Here is a 17,634-nt window from a genome sequence, read left to right as displayed (position 1 = left end):
TAAAGTGCTTTGAGGAAGTATGTCCTTTTTAGGCGTTAAAACGAGTAACAGGTCATTTAAATACCGTTTTTGGAACAAAGAAAACCACTAAAGTGCTGCCCCCACTTTGTGACAGGCAGCAGATCTCCCACTGCATAGCGGTGAGAAACTGCGGCGCCCGAACGAACAGCCCGGGGAGAGATTCGACCGGGACAAGACGTTTAACACCCCTACTCCTCCGAGCAGCGCTGGGATCTTTGATGGGCTCAGCGCCAGGACCCAATGTTAACATCTCGCCCGAAGGACAGCGCTTCAGCGTCATCGTCTTACCGTTTAACAGCGACGCGAAATCTGGAGAATACTTCCTGTAGGACTCCCTCGCAAATTCCCCTGAAGAGACGGGAAAACTGGAGTATTCCCTTAAGACGCCTGCGAAAACCGATGCAGGAAAGCTTGCTTAAGGGGAGGTCTGCAGTCCCACGGATATCCGTGAATGCCCATGCAATATTCGCTCTCGTGAATGAACCCATTCAGTTAACGTCGATAAGATGCGAGATATAGTTTTAGCGCTTGTTTGGTAGCAGGATTGCTTTATAACAGCTCAACCTCTTAACATCTTGGGCCCATATTCAATGGATGACGCGGAACACAAAAAAGGCACCGCTGGGATTCGAACCCAGGATCTCCTGTTTACTAGACAGGCGCTTTAACCAACTAAGCCACGGCGCCCCCGCTGCTCCGCCTCCATAATCGCCACCAGAGCCCTTCCTCCACCCTGTCGGTGGGCTCGGCGGAGGTGGCAGTGCCGAAAACCCGGTTCCGAGCGAGCACGCGCGTGTCAAGGGTGTATGGGGGTGCAGAGGGTGGTTGAATCCCCGTCAGAACCCACCTGCCGGGCTTTCCAGTCGATCTGTTTTTGGGTGTGGAAATAAAAGACGAAAAAAAAATGCAATAATGACCGTATAGGGAATCTGTGTAAACCCTGATTCGTCCTTCCCTCTACATCCTTCTGAAATACAATATTTGAAACTATTAACTGGAAAATAGTTTGGACAACCCCTGACAGACACCGCCTTCCAAACAAGGTGAAATGAAACAACGTTTAAAACGGTTCGCAGTAAAATAAACACTTACTAGATTCAATTACCAACCCGATGGTTTATGTGTGGTCTTTCAGAGCGGAAACGAAGCTCTGACACATCCGTTTGCAGTAGCGTATAGGATTAGCCCGGAGGCGTGTGTCGGAGATTTAGGATTGAGCCCCGCGCCTTCACTGCTAACCAGCTGGAAGACAAGCGGGGGAAAGCGATGGGTTTGAAGGCGGGTCTCACACCCCGCTGGTGGCCGTGGTTCATTAAACAATCAGTACATTTGTGTCATTGCACACACTTTGGGTCAATCTTAAGGTCCTTTGCAATTGATGCCTCAGAGTTCAATCCAACTGGGAAAACTGGCCCTGCTGTGATTGTGTGTGTCTACGCGTCTGCCCTGCGATGGACTGGTATCCCGTCCGGGGTGTACCCTGCTGTGCGCCTGTTGCTTGCCGGGATGGGCTCAGGCTCCCCCGAGACCCTGAATTGGATTAATTTAGATTAGAAAATTGACACCTGAAGAAGGCTCCACGGCCGAAACGTTGTGTTCTCTTTCTTCTTTTTTTCAGCATGGAATAAACCTATTACTTGTTCCTTTGCAGCCTACGCATGCTGACGCAGCTACCCACCTAGATTAGAAAATGACTGGGTGGAATTAATCAGATCAATTATGTTATCGCGAGCAGAACAGAACCCCACAGATACCGGGCCATCACACGCAACTTGTTACGCCTAAAACCAGGGACTGAGACGGAGTGGTTTGCAGACGTCTGCTCTTTCTTGTCATAAAAGAACTGTCACTGCTTGCCGGGAAAACAGCGGAAACGCGTCGATTGTATCGATCAGAGAATTCAGTGATCGGCGTTTCTTATTAGTGGGGGGTACATTTAACGTAGACGCCAGTGTATCGTGTATGATGACGGTGGCCGGAAATAAAAAAAGATTATTTTTATTTCACGAAACAATATCGTGTTTTTTTTTTGCAGCTTTGTCGCAGACAATGGCAGTTTATTACAAGACTCTATCTGCACAACAGTTTCTCCCAGTTATGAAGAGTTTCAGACCGCGCAGTAACGCAGGGCATTACAGCGTCTGTGTAGAGATCAGCCAGACTGAGAATTACGTAGTAGGTTGCCCCAGGCACGCCAGAAGGCTGGGAGAGCTCAAATGCTCCAAATGTAGAAAGAAAATCAATTTATTTAAGTCCTAGTAGAAATAAAAACGAAAATAGAGTAAGGAAGGACTCCCAGTAAGAGGCTGGCTTCAGTTCAGGTGGCCGTCTGTTAGCATAGGATTGCGTGAGCATTGGTGGTTCAGTGGTAGAATTCTCGCCTGCCACGCGGGAGGCCCGGGTTCGATTCCCGGCCAATGCAACATTTCCTTTTCTTACCAAACTCATGTATCTAGTTCTTTTTCTTTTGTTTTTGTGTCGTAATTCCCCTGGTGAAATAGCCAGGACGAGCACTCTGTATTCATAACTGGAAGAGGGTGTAAGCGGAGCATTTTCGGAATGCCCAGATAGTTTATCAAGCATTGGTGGTTCAGTGGTAGAATTCTCGCCTGCCACGCGGGAGGCCCGGGTTCGATTCCCGGCCAATGCAACATTCCTTTTTCTTACCAAACATGTATCTAGTTATTATAGCAATAAAGTATTAAACTGAACTGATGCAGCTTTTAATTTCTAAAAGTAGGACGTCACCTAATATTTTCTTTATTCTTCTACATTTTACACAAGTTTTTAAACAAAAATGTGGCAGATCGCAAGTGTTAAGTCGATAGGCCGTCTCTTGTCATGTGGTTCAGCAAAAAACCCGAAAAATCATTTCAATTCATGCAGCTTTATTTGCATGACCGGTAAATTACAGTGTTGCCAAAGCATATATAGTCATTAGATATCGAGAGACTGGATCACTGACAGCGCTTCACATTTCACAAGTAGCCCACCCTGAAAATACTGTAACATGAGAGCGGTTGTGCAGTTCTTAGTCTTAGCACGCCCCCTACTGTCTTTCCGTGGTATTGTTTTGTTCTGCAGTAGGTAAACTTGGTACACTTAACCCGACTGCGGGACGAAAAGTTCTGAAGATTCACTGTATTCTGCACCAAAGGGCGATGCTAGTACAGATCAAGGCCGGGCCTAGCTTTTTGGGGGGCCTAGGGGCTCTTGGAAAGGGGCCCCTCCAGATCACACACAACACTATCAGCTCCAAGCACATCCTTATTGTACTATTAAGAACAATTAAATTCACTAACTATATAACTAGAAAAGCTTTATTGACCAGCTTCAAAGGACACATAATAAATAACATAAACAAGAACATGAGAGACAATTTTTTACAGAATGGTAAACAAAAAATATTTTAACATCGAAAATAATTAAAAGGAGCATTAACAACAATACATAATGATAAACAGGATCTCTATTTCTCCCAAATTAAAGCAAAACATAAAACGTACTGCATTAAACTTTTGTAGATATAAATTGTATAAATATAAAATTAAGTAAGAAATTGAAAAAGTGCACTGAATCACACGGAATGTCAGATCAGTAAGGCAGAGCAGATAGGAAAGTTTTATTTTAAGAAACGCTCTAAAAATCAATTTGTCTATTTTTTTCAACCGTGCGTAAATTTTAATCCGCTTGAGCTCCGAAAAGCACCTCTCTGTTCCTGCTGCTGTCACTGGGAGAGAAACACATCCGAAGGGCTCCAGGTTGAGCACCCCCATTGTGCTTCCCTACCACCCCAACACACTTCCTATCCCCAGGACTATTAACTACCACTTCTCCACCCTACAGGCACGACCACTGTAATCTCTCCATCTGTGTTCTCAAAGACGGTTTTCCGAACTCATACATCAGAAAGACCACCGAAACCAAAAGAATCCTGCAGCTAGGATCACACCTTCCCCTTCTCTTAACGACAGACTACTCCACTTTCAAATTTTTCCATTCATTGGAAGTTTCATTTCACACCTCCCTACACCTATTCTGTCTTCACACCTCTTGATTGGCCTCTCTTTCTATCCTCTGCTCCCACTCCTCCTCTCTCCCAGCCTTTGTTCTCCCGCTACATTACCTTTGCTTACTGCCCTGTCTTTCTCACCTGAAGAAGGCTCCACGGCGGAAACGTGTTTTCTTTCTTCTTTTTTTCAGCATGGAATAAACCTATTACTGCAGCCTATGCATGCTGACGCAACTACCCACCTGAACTACTTCACCCCCATTTAATACAGGAGAAACTGCAAGGAAAACAACGCGTTTTGGTGCCAATTGCTGAACAACTTTCACGCTTTTGTTTGTCCTGGCATTTCTAAAATAAAAAAATAATGCTTAATGTTTAATGTAATGTTTTTTTTTTAGTTAGAAGCACCAAGAACACAACAGCAACAGCAGAGAGGACATATCTTTTCAAAAGGCACCGCTGGGATTCGAACCCAGGATCTCCTGTTTACTAGACAGGCGCTTTAACCAACTAAGCCACGGCGCCACCCCTGCGGTTACGGTGCCTGGCTTAGTTTCACGTCCCTACGTGGAAAAGACTACGTCACACCTTGTTTACAGCGCCGTACGTGTAAGAATCGGTAAACACCAGATTCGTGAAGTCTCTTCGATGTTCCAAGTAGCCCTGGAAGAGGTGCGTTTGTAACCGGTTCCATAGTGTAGTGGTTATCACGTCTGCTTTACACGCAGAAGGTCCTGGGTTCGAGCCCCAGTGGAACCAGTCCGCATTGTTTTAGAACACCTCCGTACATGTAAGTGTAGTCACTTAAGAAAGAAGTCCTAACATATTTTTCAAAGTTACTTGTACAGTATTGTGTCAATACTCGTCAGCGCTGCAATGTAGCTTAGGAAATTAGGAAATACACGCTATTACATATCCGAGAGGCGTCCAGGGTACATGTGCGTTACTCTTAAATTAAAATGTTTTTGTTATACAGAAATGAAAGTTTATATTTCTTATTCTGAAAATAAAAACTGCAACTAACTGTAATTATTTTATAATGTCGGATATTTTATAAGCAAAGCAGACAGTAGAGAAAAAAAAACAGATGGAGATGCCGGGGATTGAACCCGGGGCCTCATACATGCGAAGCATGCGCTCTACCACTGAGCTACATCCCCACGTGGTTACACATTCCTATTATGCGGTGCTTAAAGAAATAAGTCGTGTGCCATTATTAGTTTCCGGTTTTTGTTGTGCCAGTTTTTAACACAATTTTAAACACAGTTCCTATGTGCTGCGATGGCCGAGTGGTTAAGGCGTTGGACTTGAAATCCAATGGGGTCTCCCCGCGTAGGTTCGAACCCTGCTCGCAGCGAGGTCTCGTATTTTATCAGCAAAAAACAAATCTTTATACTATTAGTAAACAGCACTGAAATGGGATTATAGTTTAGATGAAGTGGAAATGAGAATGTTATTTAAATCTGTGCACAAATTCATAGAAGATCTTGGAGGAATTGTTGCCTGTATAGAGCCACTCACCTGAAGAAGATTCCACAGCCGAAACGTTGTGTTTCATTTCTTCTCTTTTCAGCATGAATTAAAACTTGACTTGTTCCTTTGCAGCCTGCGCGGCTAACCGCTTGAACGACTAGAGCCACTCGCTTACATAAATTCGGCTTTCGTTTCAACAAGCATATACCTGGTTCTTCGTGATAAAGCGAAGTGCAAGACTACCCACAGGAAACGGGGCAGCCAGCCACTCGGCTGCCCAAGACACCTCAGATTAAACGATGACGAGGATGTCACGAAGTGCTGATGACCAGGACCCGCGAGTTTAGGAAACACCGTTTAAACAGAGACCGGGAGCACCGAGACTCCTTCGGTTTGGTTCGCTAAATACAACTGCGGAAAGCATGAGAAAAGACACAGAAAGAAATAAGAGATGATAATTACTTACATATTTTTATTAAAAAATAGAATATGGGAACTATAATACAGATATATATATATATGTGTTAAGGACAGGAAAAGCACAGACAGCAGAGAAACAACAGAAAACAGAGAGCAACTCAGAGCAGGCGAGGAAGGCTCAGGCACAGAGAGACAAGACTTCCACTGCAGTAACAATAAAGATGATGATGATGGCGATGAAAATGACAGTGACGGTATGGCTGGTGATGAAGATGACGATAATGACAGTAATTACAGTTACTATGATGACAGCAGTGCTGGGGGATGATGAAGATGAAGACAATGATGATTTTGGCTGTAATTATGCTACTGACGACGCCGGTGAATCAAGACTCTTGCCCACGGGTCTCACATGTGCTCATAATAACGATTTAAGGAGGGGGCTGCAGCATCGATTGATCTGAGGAAAAGACTAAGATCTGTGCAGTTTGGGCATAAATGGTGATATTGAACCTTTCAGATTGATTTTAAACTGCTCACAAGTCAAATCTGAATTTGAGGAAGATCAGAAGTGACAACCTTCTAGTCAAAACAGCCATTTCCACTCCAGGTTTTGAGTAATTGATAATTAAATACTCTCTATAAATACAGCAGGGCTTTAGTCCCATAGCAGTGGGTCAACCCCCACTTGTCTTGTACAGTCTATTTGTTTCTAAGGCCAGGGCCGCCACACATTGTGCAAAGGCACTGCAGTCTGTGGTGGAGGGTGCCGTGCACAGAGGGCCGTGCCCTGGGCACTGTGACCATGGTAACTGTAGACTGTCCCACAAGATCCCTCCGCCTCCTCTCCCGGCACAGCACTGCCAACCTCTCCCTGTGGCACCAGGGTCTCAGTCCCAGACTGGCAGCTGCCAGCACTTCGTCGGTCCAGCAGGGCACCCCCTGCTGCTGGGCAGGGGCAGTGCCCATGTATGCTCAGGGCGGAGGAAGGCGAGGACGGGTCGTGGAGTCGCGTTTGGGTCCGATCTGGGTCTTGGCTGGCCGGTGAGGGCAGGTGGTCCAGTAGCAGTCTGCGTTTCGCTCTGGGGGCTCGGGCACCCTCCCCACCCTCCAGAAACTCGCCCACGGTGCGCAGGCAGCCCACGAACCCGTGCTCGTAACTCCGTTCTGGCGCCCCCTCTGGCCACCCTGGAAAAACAGCTCAGATCAGAGAGGGATGCAGGAGCCCTACCACAGCATTAATAATTAATAATAATAATAATAATAATTGCTTACACTTTGCTTACACTGGACACTCCACTCAAAGCGCTTTACAGGTAATGGGGACTCCCCTCCACCACCACCAATGTGCAGCATCCACCTGGATGATGCGACGGCAGCCATAGTGCGCCAGAACGCTCACCACACATCAGCTATCAGTGGGGAGGAGAGCAGAGTAATGTAGCCAATTCATAGAGGGGGATTATTAGGAGGCCATGATTAGTAAGGGCCAATTGGAAATTTTGGCCAGGACACCGGGGTTACACCCCTACTCTTTTCGAGAAGCACCCTGGGATTTTTAATGACCACAGAGAGTCAGGACCTCGGTTTTACGTCTCATCCGAAGGACGGCGCCTGTTTACAGTCAAGTGTCCCCGTCACTATACTGGGGCATTAGGACCCACATGGACCGCAGGGTGAGCGCCCCCCGCTGGCCCCACTAACACCTCTTGCATTAACAGACCCTGCTCAGCCTGGGCACAGGGAGTGCACCCATCCATTTATCCAGTACAGGGCTCCGAGGGCTCTGTCATCTGACACACAGGCAGATGACAGAGGGACAGAAGATCGACAGAGAGACGAGCAGATCAAAAGGGAGACGAGCAGATACACAGGGAGACAAGCAGATTGACAGGGAGACAGACTGATCGAGAGGAAGGAGGGTAGAGCAACAGGGAGAAGGGCAGATTGATAGAGGTGAGCAGATCGACAGGGAGACGAGCAGATCAAGAGGAAGGAGGGTAGAGCAACAGGGAGACGGGCAGATCGACAGGGAGACGGGCACAGGAGAGATCTGCCAGGCAGAAAGAAGGGCAGTCTTAGAATGAAAGCCAGGCAGCAGGGCAGAGGAATGTATCCCAATGATCAAGGAGACAAAAAAGCAGCATCACTCAGGAAAGCAGAGACAGACACAAGCCAGACAGACACTCGCCTGAGCCAGCCACAGGCTTTGCCTTATTAACGTACCGTAGTGTCCCAGCAGGGTCCATCTCCTCATGTGCTGCACAGCCCGCTCCAGGATCTCCGCCTTCTCCAGCTTGGGATTCTTCAGCATCTGCTGGGAACATTGGATACACTGATCGATGTACTGAACTGAGTGTCCAGTCTTACTTACAAAGCAGCTTCCCCTAGTTTCTTATAAATGCAAGCAGCAATCCTGCTAATCAAGGGCATTCTTAATTAGAGGGATTATTTTAGAAAAGTACCTTTTCCCAACACAGTTCACACAGCATTGACTAACGAACTCTAACTGAGGTGCAGTTCCAGCATTTTATCACCATGTGTCAGTCAGAGGACGGTTGGCATAAGTCTGGGGACTGGGTTAAAACAGAGTTACGGATTGGTGCAAGGATTCGTATGGAAGCCCGTTTCCGCCAGGGAGTAAAAAAAAAACGCGCTATGGTATCTCAGAATTCCGATTTAGTAACTCAGGATTCCAACTTGGGAAGACCTGGGTTTGCGCCCATGCAGTGAGGCACGAACTAGGGTGGGAGTGACGAGGGGCACAAGCCCTAGAACACAAATCAGTTACAATAACAAAAGGACAGACAATGAAATATGGGCTATTTCGAAGTTGCAATTATGAGATATAAAGTTGTAATTCTGAGTTTTTAAGTCGCAATTCTGAGATATAAAGTCGCAACTCTGAGATACCATAGCCCTTTTTTTTTACTCCCTGGTGGAAACGGGCTCCCATAGATTTGACAGCAGTCTGAGGATGGTGTTCTGGCTGGTACAGGGGTTGTTTTGCTGTTGCTGGGTTTTTGGTGGAGGTCAGTGGTTCAAATCGGGAACAAGGGGTGGTATTAAGGAAATTGGTTCCAGTCTGTACTTAAGGTTGGAGTAAGGTGTGCAAGGGGCAGTCTGACCAATTCTGACCCCCAGCGGTCACCCAGGAGAGTGGTGGAGCCCTGGGTTCAGTTCTCTGGAGTACTATACATGTGGAGTGTGCATGTTTGCATGGGTTTCATATAGGTGTTCTCCAGTTCAAAGACATGCTGGTAGGTTAATTGTCCTATTGGAAAACAGGCCCCGGTGAGTGTGTATCTCTGTGATGAACTGCCGTCTAGGGTGTACCCTGCCTTGTGCCTATTGCTTGCTGGGGTAGGCTCCAGCTGTCCTGTGATCCTGAGTTGGATGAAGTGATTAGAAAGTGGAGAGCTTTTTTGATTGAACTCATTGCTTTTTTAATTGATCGCAATGGAATTGTTCTATATCTTTTAAGAAGTTGATGTCATGGTAAAATACTAGACTGAGGCTCCCCAGGGACAAGGATTAGAGACCCCTGTGTTTCTGTCTGGGACTCTGTCTAAATGTGTGTCCATCACCACTAAATGGTTTGCCAGATTATCGGATACTTTCCAATTAGCAAATTACGGGTACTTGGGATCTTTATCTCAAGACGGAGTCAAATCATTCAGTAGGAAGAGAGGTGTAATAAAGTTTGGAAAGTCCACTTCCCGGCGGCTCTCGCTCACCTCCTCCCTCGTGCTCTCCAGCAGCAGCACGCGCAGCCTCTCCAAGCTGTGGTTGATCCGCTCGCGCCGCCGCCGCTCCGCCTGCGGCTTCCACATCTGCGCGAGAATCAGTCAGGACGTTAGCGCGACTGCCGGGGGCCCGGTTATAACACACAGGGTGACAGAGCAGAGGGGTGTCGCCTGCAGCGCCCCAGACAGCCCCGATGAGGCGATTTCTGAACAGCACAGAGATCGAAGCAGAAAAGGTCGGCTGGGATTCTCGGTGAAAGACTAGAACAAGAAATACCCTTCTCAGTCCCTTGTCCTCAGCCAGGGCTCCGGTCATCTCCACGCTCGATGGGGTTCTTCCAGTTTCCAGTGAGCGGCAGTGGGTCAGTCGTGAGGACGCAGGCAGCAGACAGCTCTCCGTCAGTCGGGTATAACGCACAGGTCAGTTCTGAGGGGCGGGGAGGGACTCTCATATGTAAACGCTGGGGGGGGGGGGAGGACACCCTCGGCCTACGGCAGCAGACTACTTGCCCCCTGCCCCTCCCCAGAGCAATCCCACCTCAGATATTACCGCCAGATCTGTTGATGAACCTCATTGAAGGAGGCTTCAATGAATAGCAGTTTTTAACTTGCTACAGTGTATGTCAATAACATACATTATTTTTTTAATCGTTTTTTTCCGAGTTGGGTAAGAATTTGCCACGTACCTAAGCCCAAATACAGCTGTAAGAAATCTAAATATTCATTTGGCAGTTGCATTCTTAATATCGTGAAGGAATTCAAAATCAGAATTAGCACGACTCAAGCAGTAAAGGGCTTGATAAATTCAAGATCAATCCTTCAATATCGGACGTATTTCTGCTACAGTACAAACTACAGAAAACCCCAGAATCGGAAACATTGTTTTTCTTATTAAAATGTAAAAATTCTTAAATAAGTGTCATTTCTCTTCATTCACACGGTGCAATTCCACTTCAGTTCCAATACATTGTTACACTTTAATCCATTTTATTACATTCTGTCGAGATGTTATTAAGTTGTGTCAATTATTCATTGTTGCATATACTCTTTTTCAAACTGAACATCAAGTAATACAAAGTAGAAGAGGAAACCTAAAAAGTGAGCATATAACACAGAACAATATGTTGACAAAAGCCTTTACAAAGCCGGACGTAAGAAGTTACAATTTGTGCATATATCAATTGTGGGTTTTGCCATTTTATTTTTCACGTTTTAATGGAGTTCACGAGTTCAGAAGCATCAAAGGTGGGAATAGCATTCGATCATTTTGTTTTGGGAATATGATTTGCTAACAGGTCAGTTATAAATACATTTTCTTTTTCTACACCACATCTTACAAATTATAACACAATTTCAAACTCCTTAAATCTAGCCTTCACGTTTAAATGCTTGAAGAGAAGTTTTGCAAGTCTATCCAGAACAACGTCGTCTTTATACAGGTGGCACATGTCTCAGGGCGTCTTTTCCAGCCCTACAGAACACACATGAATCCTCTTGCTCATATCTGAGTCTAGAAAGTGTTAGCTGGATAAAACTTATGAGCAGTTTGAAAGTTTATGTCTTTAGCCCTGTTGGGAAGACATTGTCTGTCGGGGGGTGTCCTAACTAACCCCCAGTTAATATTGCCAGAAGAACACGCAGGAGGTGAAGAAGGGTTTACACAGAGTGCCAGGTGATAAGCACGCGCTGCTTTTTACATCGTTAGCTGTCATCTCGCGCAACGGGCAGCCCTTCCCCGCGGACTCTTTGATGTCGGAGCGGGGCGGGGGGAGGCGACGCGCTTCCGCTCCCGGGATCTGCGGTGTTACTCGTTAACACCTCCCCCCGCCGCAGGTGTCGCGCCGTTTGTCAGATTGCACCACCGGCGTGACAAAATGCGAGAAGCGTGCCGGAGGCACACAGCGAGGGGCCGGGGTCGGGTGAAGTGCAGTCTGAGGGGAGGACATGGCACACCGTACAACAGACATTTCTGTTCTCCTGAAATGATCACCCGTATTTGCTAACACGTGTTATTGTGTTATTGTGAGCTCTTTAAATGGGGGTGACCCACTTTCTTGATTGTAAGAATTTGCCTCACATTATGATCTGTGGTGAATGTGACCAGACAATGCTTGTCTTTAACATGACTGCAGTTAAAGATCAGTTTTTTCTTAATCCCCAGTCCTGGTCTTGGGGGGTCAGTGTGTCCAGTCCTGGTCTTGGGGGGTCAGTGTGTCTGCAGGGTGTCCAGTCCTGGTCTTGGGGGGTCAGTGTGTCTGCAGGGTGTCCAGTCCTGGTCCTTAGGGGTCAGTGTGTCTGCAGGGTGTCCAGTCCTGGTGCTGGGGGGTCAGTGTGTCCAGTCCTGGTCCTGAGGGGTCAGTGTGTCCAGTCCTGGTCCTGTAGGGTCAGTGTGTCTGCAGAGTGTCCAGTCCTGGTCCTGAGGGGTCAGTGTGTCTGTAGGGTGTCCAGTTCTGGTCCTGAGGGATCAGTGTGTCTGCAGGATGTCCAGCCCTGGTCCTGGTAGGTCAGTTATAAATTCAGAGGTCACTTCATAGACTGAAAAGTTCCATCAGTGTCACTTATATATAGTAAATCCCATTTCAAAAACTAGAAAGTAACTTACATATGGACAGTGTCACAAAAAAGCACAGCGACCAGCTATATTACCCTGCAGCTCACTGAATATGAGCAGGTGTGAACCTGGATGGGAGACCTCCTGGGAAAAACTACAGCTGTTGCTGGAAGAGGTGTTAGTGGGGCCAGAAGGGGGCGCTCACCCTGCGGTCTGTGTGGGTCTAATGCCCCAGTATGGGGATGGGCCCACTAGACTGTAAAATGTCACTGTCTTTTGGATGAGACATAGAACCGAGGTCCTGACTGTCTGTGGTCATTAAAAATAGCAGGTTGTTTCTTGAAAAGAGTGGGGGTGTTACTGGCCAAATTTCCCCCTGGCCTTTACCATGCATATAATATTCCCCCACCTTGAACTGGCTTCATTACTCTGCTCGTCTCCCCACTGAAAGCTGGTGTGTGGGGAGAGTACTGGTGCACTATGGCTGCCGTCACATCATCCTGGTGGGGCTGCACACTGGTGGTGGTGGAGGGGAGTCCCCATTACCTGTCAAGCGCTTTGAGTGGAGTGTCCAGAAAAGCTCTATAGAAATGTAAGGTTTCTTATTCTTTCATTACTGTACTCTGAGTGTAGAAAAGCACAGAGTCTCACAGACTTTCCCTCTGCTGTCAGGCTCTGACAAGGAAAACGGCCCGCTGTCAGAACACGATCATTGACATCACTTCCTGGCGGACAGAGCTATGTTGGCCTGCAGTTGTTAACCCGAGTGTTTCACGGACAGTCAGAGAAGGCGCTTAGGAGCTCTATTCTGCTAAAAAGGACGACAAATTACTCGATTCCTCATGTTTCGCGCAGACGGAGGGATTTGCTCAGGGTAGTATGTTGTGCGAAGGTCAGTGCGTCTCTAGAGCCGTGGGGAAGCGAGTCGAGGCGTGAGGTCTGACTGTGGGAACCGCTCTCCTCGCGCGTGTGAAGGACGAGGTGCCGTCTCCCAGGTGTGGGCAAGGGACCGTGTGGGGAAGTGACAGAGCTCACCCCCACTGCGGACAACCGCCCGCCCGGGGGGCCACACTTGTCGCGCGGGGGTGATGAAGTAACACAGTACGTGCGACTAGCCCTAGAGCTCACCAAAAGGCGCGCGCGGGCCTTTGAAGGGATCACAGCCAGGCGAGGACGAGCACCCCTCGCGCCTTCACGGTTTTGTTTCTGTGCTGCTTTAATTGTCGAAATCAATCCTGTTTCTTACCCACTCAGACGGGGCTTTTTCACTCCTGCCGTGCGGGGGTCAAAAGGTTGGAGCTGATATCCTGGCTTATATAGGTTGACGACGCTGTTACTTATCGGATACTTTTCAATCAGCACAATACCGGCTTCAACGTCATGGTTGTTGTTTCTCGTGCGAAACGGGAAAAAGCGAACTCGCGCCACACATGATTCCCACGCGGACGGTCTAAGAGTGCAGCAGCTGTCTCGCGTGCCCCTGTGTTTATTTAGAGCAAGGTTGTTACTTCTTGCTCACAAGTGTTTCAAAACCCACACGATAAATTCTGTTGTGAGTATAAAGCGCAATACTATACAAAGCGTTAAGGGTTTGACGGGATCATGTCACATTTCATCATTTTAACGGGAAAATCCATCCGAATAAAAACGTCAAAATAGTAGTCCGAATAGCACCAACGATACAGCCAAAAAAAAAAAGAAATAACATATTGCTTTAATCGAGTGTTAACGCTTTATTTTCCCTTTTTTTCAGCTAGTGACTGACTTTTATTGTTTCCGTTGGAGCCGACGAACACTGACGCCGCTCCCCGCTCGACCAACTTGATGTCTTTATTGAGGGGAAATCCTCACGAATCCCATCTTAGTGAGGGCATCGTTCACTGCGGAGTTCAAAACTCTGACCCACAAAGCACTCTATGCGAAGGAAGAGCTCACTCTGTGTGTTTCTGTGCTGCTTGAAGTGTCGAAATCAATCCTGTTTCTTACCCACTCAGACGGGGCTTTTTCACTCCTGCCATGCCGGGGTTGCAGCTGATATCCTGGCTTCTCTCAGGAAAAAGGATTGAGATCCTGGATCTTTTCGACTCTAGCAGCTTCAACTGTACTGATGTGTGCGACATTTCCAAACCGCGTTTAATCATCCTAAAGAGAGGCAGAGAAACAGTGGTACTAGGGGACTCTTTAGCGATCAGAAACTAACGTCAATTAGAATCGCAGTCTGCTTTAAAAGAGTCTTTGCTCTTTTTTAATGGAAAGGAATACATTCTATAGTAAACAGCTTGATACAAACCAAACTGTTTATTATTTTATATTTTATTATATACAGTACTTCAATGACACGTGGGCTCTTTAAAGAATGGCGCACGGGCAACACAGCAACATTTAATCTTAAATTAGTCGTGAGATATTTGACAAAGTAATTCGGTTTGAGACTTTCAATTGTCCAGGGGGAAAAAAAAAGAAACTTTGCTTCAAACGTAGTCACTGCAGGAGTCAGACACGAACAGCAGGTTAACGCGAGGATTACCAGTCCCTTTCCGGGTTGTCGTATGCGTCAGAGCGGGGCGGTGTTTTCTGATGGTGAAACACAAATCATCCCGAAAAAATGGTGATTAAAATGGGAATCTACGACTCCAGATATTTTTTCATTTCTTTAAAAAGAAAGTCGAAAAAAAAATGATGATGTCGTCCGCATCCTATTGAGTGTTGATGAGGCGGAGTTACACGTCGGCTGCGATGGCCGAGTGGTTAAGGCGTTGGACTCGAAATCCAATGGGGTCTCCCCGCGCAGGTTCGAACCCTGCTCGCAGCGTTTTCCGCCAACATTTTCTTTAATCTTTCAATTAGATGCACGAACGCACCGGCTTCAAACCTTTTTGTTGGTCAGTTTTACTGCCTTTCTCAGTGCAGTTTTTCAAGAAGCGAGCCCCGCGGAGCACGTCACGGGTGTGGTCGGCTTGGTTACTTCTCCAGTCCGTCGCCGGAATTCGCAGCTTCCGCCTCTTTGTGCACAAAGGGAACCAGCTCTGACAGAAACTAGTCTGTGCGGGTAGCGTGGCCGAGCGGTCTAAGGCGCTGGATTTAGGCTCCAGTCTCTTCGGAGGCGTGGGTTCGAATCCCACCGCTGCCACATCTTTTGAAGCCAAAGACCTCACATCGCGCTATTAAAAACATCGGTCACAGAAGGTTTAAAGAATATCAGAGGGAGAAAAATATATTTCCAATTTTCAAAGATGGTGCGTGAACGGTTTACGCGAGTTATTTACCTACGAAAGAAAAAACAATAAGAATGGTCTCTTCTCGTGCTGTGCTGAGTGAATTGAACATCGTGTTTTGCGTTACAGTACATGGCAGTAACTTGCGGAGGCGACATGATTTTTCTCTTTTTCAAACTGGGTCCAATTCTGAAAAGGAAAATGAGACGGCCACCCGACGAGGATGGGATTCGAACCCACGCGTGCAGAGCACAATGGATTAGCAGTCCATCGCCTTAACCACTCGGCCACCTCGTCGCATGTCGGCTTCGCTCCGCTATGATGTAGACGTTGCAGTCAGACAGAATTGTTATACTAGCGACTTTGCGGTTTGTAGTAAGGTCTGTGCAGTGCAGCACGATAAACACACTTTATAAAAAAACACTAAATGTAAACTGAAACCTCAAACATCCTTCATAACAAAGATACGTAAGAGCCGACTCCATTTTGTAAAGGACAAATACGTCATGCTTCGCTGTAACTGGCGCCGTGGCTTAGTTGGTTAAAGCGCCTGTCTAGTAAACAGGAGATCCTGGGTTCGAATCCCAGCGGTGCCTTTTATTTACAGACTGAATTTCCCCTCGAATGTTACTGCCTTCCCATTTCAATTCAAATTCAACTGCCTTCCCGAATAATACCTCGGAATGTCTAAAAACACGAAGGATTTGAAAGGGCATTGAGGGGCGCCCAATAGAGCACCCTTCTACAAAAGGGAAATGCACCCCCTACCGATTAAGATCTATCGATAGTTCCAGCCAACAATGGCACAACGTTAAATAGCGAAAATAGCGCTTCGCGATGGTATAGGGCAGTTTTTCTTCACTTTTTCCATGTCTCAACAGTTGCTGTGACAATAAAAGCGATATTGTACACCTTTTCCCTCTACACACACTCACAATAAACACGTCCCTAGAACATTTGTATAAACCAGCTCCAAGCGCGCAGGTGACGATACTGTTACTTATCGGATACTTTTCAATTAGCAAGCAAAATACCGGCTTCAACTTCATGATTGTTGTTTCTCGTGCGAAACGGGAAAAAGCGAACTCGCGCCACACATGATTCCCACGTGGACGGTCTAAGAGTGCGGCCCCTGTGCTCGGAAATGTGTTTATTTAGAGCAAGGTTGTTACTTCTTGCTCACTGTGCTAACGTGTTTCAAAACCCACACGATAAACTCTGTTGTGAGTATAAAGCGCCGTTAAGGCTTTGACGGGGTCATGTCAACTTTAATCATTTTATCGGGAAAATCCATCCGAATAAAAACTTCAAAATATTAGGCCGAATAGCTCCAACGATGCAGCAAAAAAAAAACTTTAAAAATTAAACTGACAGCAGTATGAAACGTTCAGGCTATCACCGTCTTAGCAAAATAAATCACTAATGCATGTTGGAAAAAAGAATCACATACTGCTTTAATCGACTGTTAACGTTTTGAATTCCCTTTTTTTTCAGCTAGTGACTGACTTTTACTGTTTCCTTTGGAGCCGACGAACACTGACGCCGCGCTCCGCTCGACCAACTTGATGTCTTTACTGATGGGAAATCCTCACGAATCACATCTTAGTGAGGGCATCGTTCACTGCGGAGTTCAAAATTCTGACCCACAAAGCACTTTATGCGAAGGAAGAGCTCAGAGGTGTTCTCTTTTTAAGATTTTCTTTCGTCCCTGCGTGATCAGCGTTTTAAAAGGACTGCACTGGCAGCGGTGGGATTCGAACCCACGCCTCCGAAGAGACTGGAGCCTAAATCCAGCGCCTTAGACCGCTCGGCCACGCTACCTGACGGCGAATGCAATTGCAAAAGCCGGCCACAAGCCGCAGATAGCAGTTACTGTAAATCAGGAATTGTAAAGACAGAAGTTATTATAAAAAAGGATGTTTGGAAATAAGTTTCAGTTACACTTAATTGACGTCCATGGTAAAGGAGTACCTTTAGAATGACTCAGTTAAATAAGGTCGATGATGAGGCCCTCCAGTCATCCAGCAGGCTGTCTGGACAGAGCTGTTTCAGGGTCTGTCGGATTGTCAGACACAACTTGCTTTGCTCTTCAATAATTTCCTATTCCGTGGGATGGAAAATGGAAAATACTGGAACGTGAGTTAACTCGGGTCAACACTGTGTTGTACAAAGATAGAACTTTTAATGTCCTCTTAC

At 46.7% G+C, this 17,634-nt stretch overlaps 1 protein-coding gene and 12 non-coding genes across 13 annotated transcripts; 7 read left to right on the top strand and 6 right to left on the bottom strand.

Annotated features, from left to right (window-relative positions):
- Nucleotides 1-634: 634 nt before the first annotated feature.
- Nucleotides 635-708, bottom strand: trnat-agu (transfer RNA threonine (anticodon AGU)). The gene has a single exon. It is a non-coding gene; the product is annotated as a tRNA-Thr (tRNA).
- A 1,664-nt stretch (nucleotides 709-2,372) lies between these two features.
- On the top strand, nucleotides 2,373-2,443 carry trnag-gcc (transfer RNA glycine (anticodon GCC)). The gene has a single exon. It is a non-coding gene; the product is annotated as a tRNA-Gly (tRNA).
- A 157-nt stretch (nucleotides 2,444-2,600) lies between these two features.
- trnag-gcc (transfer RNA glycine (anticodon GCC)) lies at nucleotides 2,601-2,671 on the top strand. The gene has a single exon. It is a non-coding gene; the product is annotated as a tRNA-Gly (tRNA).
- Nucleotides 2,672-4,484: 1,813 nt separating this feature from the next.
- Nucleotides 4,485-4,558, bottom strand: trnat-agu (transfer RNA threonine (anticodon AGU)). Its single transcript has one exon. It is a non-coding gene; the product is annotated as a tRNA-Thr (tRNA).
- A 161-nt stretch (nucleotides 4,559-4,719) lies between these two features.
- On the top strand, nucleotides 4,720-4,792 carry trnav-uac (transfer RNA valine (anticodon UAC)). The gene has a single exon. It is a non-coding gene; the product is annotated as a tRNA-Val (tRNA).
- Nucleotides 4,793-5,121: 329 nt separating this feature from the next.
- trnaa-cgc (transfer RNA alanine (anticodon CGC)) lies at nucleotides 5,122-5,193 on the bottom strand. The gene has a single exon. It is a non-coding gene; the product is annotated as a tRNA-Ala (tRNA).
- A 115-nt stretch (nucleotides 5,194-5,308) lies between these two features.
- On the top strand, nucleotides 5,309-5,390 carry trnas-uga (transfer RNA serine (anticodon UGA)). Its single transcript has one exon. It is a non-coding gene; the product is annotated as a tRNA-Ser (tRNA).
- A 612-nt stretch (nucleotides 5,391-6,002) lies between these two features.
- LOC148672698 (transcription factor HES-7-like) lies at nucleotides 6,003-17,531 on the bottom strand. The gene is made up of 6 exons (XM_088628552.1): nucleotides 17,410-17,531; nucleotides 15,096-15,384; nucleotides 9,950-14,365; nucleotides 9,664-9,759; nucleotides 8,153-8,240; nucleotides 6,003-7,114 (listed from the first exon to the last, which is right to left on the bottom strand). The coding sequence occupies exons 3-6, from the start codon at nucleotides 9,986-9,988 to the stop codon at nucleotides 6,639-6,641; spliced, it is 699 nt and encodes a 232-aa protein (XP_088484678.1). The 5' UTR covers nucleotides 9,989-14,365; nucleotides 15,096-15,384; nucleotides 17,410-17,531; the 3' UTR covers nucleotides 6,003-6,638.
- Nucleotides 14,954-15,035, top strand: trnas-cga (transfer RNA serine (anticodon CGA)). Its single transcript has one exon. It is a non-coding gene; the product is annotated as a tRNA-Ser (tRNA).
- trnal-uag (transfer RNA leucine (anticodon UAG)) lies at nucleotides 15,272-15,353 on the top strand. The gene has a single exon. It is a non-coding gene; the product is annotated as a tRNA-Leu (tRNA).
- Nucleotides 15,654-15,735, bottom strand: trnas-gcu (transfer RNA serine (anticodon GCU)). The gene has a single exon. It is a non-coding gene; the product is annotated as a tRNA-Ser (tRNA).
- On the top strand, nucleotides 15,961-16,034 carry trnat-agu (transfer RNA threonine (anticodon AGU)). Its single transcript has one exon. It is a non-coding gene; the product is annotated as a tRNA-Thr (tRNA).
- Nucleotides 17,178-17,259, bottom strand: trnal-uag (transfer RNA leucine (anticodon UAG)). The gene has a single exon. It is a non-coding gene; the product is annotated as a tRNA-Leu (tRNA).
- Nucleotides 17,532-17,634: the final 103 nt, after the last annotated feature.

The sequence above is a fragment of the Lepisosteus platostomus genome, chromosome 4 (assembly GCF_059453375.1).
Source record: "Lepisosteus platostomus isolate fLepPlt1 chromosome 4, fLepPlt1.hap1, whole genome shotgun sequence".
In the NCBI taxonomy this organism is placed as follows: Eukaryota; Metazoa; Chordata; class Actinopteri; order Semionotiformes; family Lepisosteidae; genus Lepisosteus; species Lepisosteus platostomus.
This window is presented reverse-complemented; position numbering and strand designations above follow the sequence as displayed.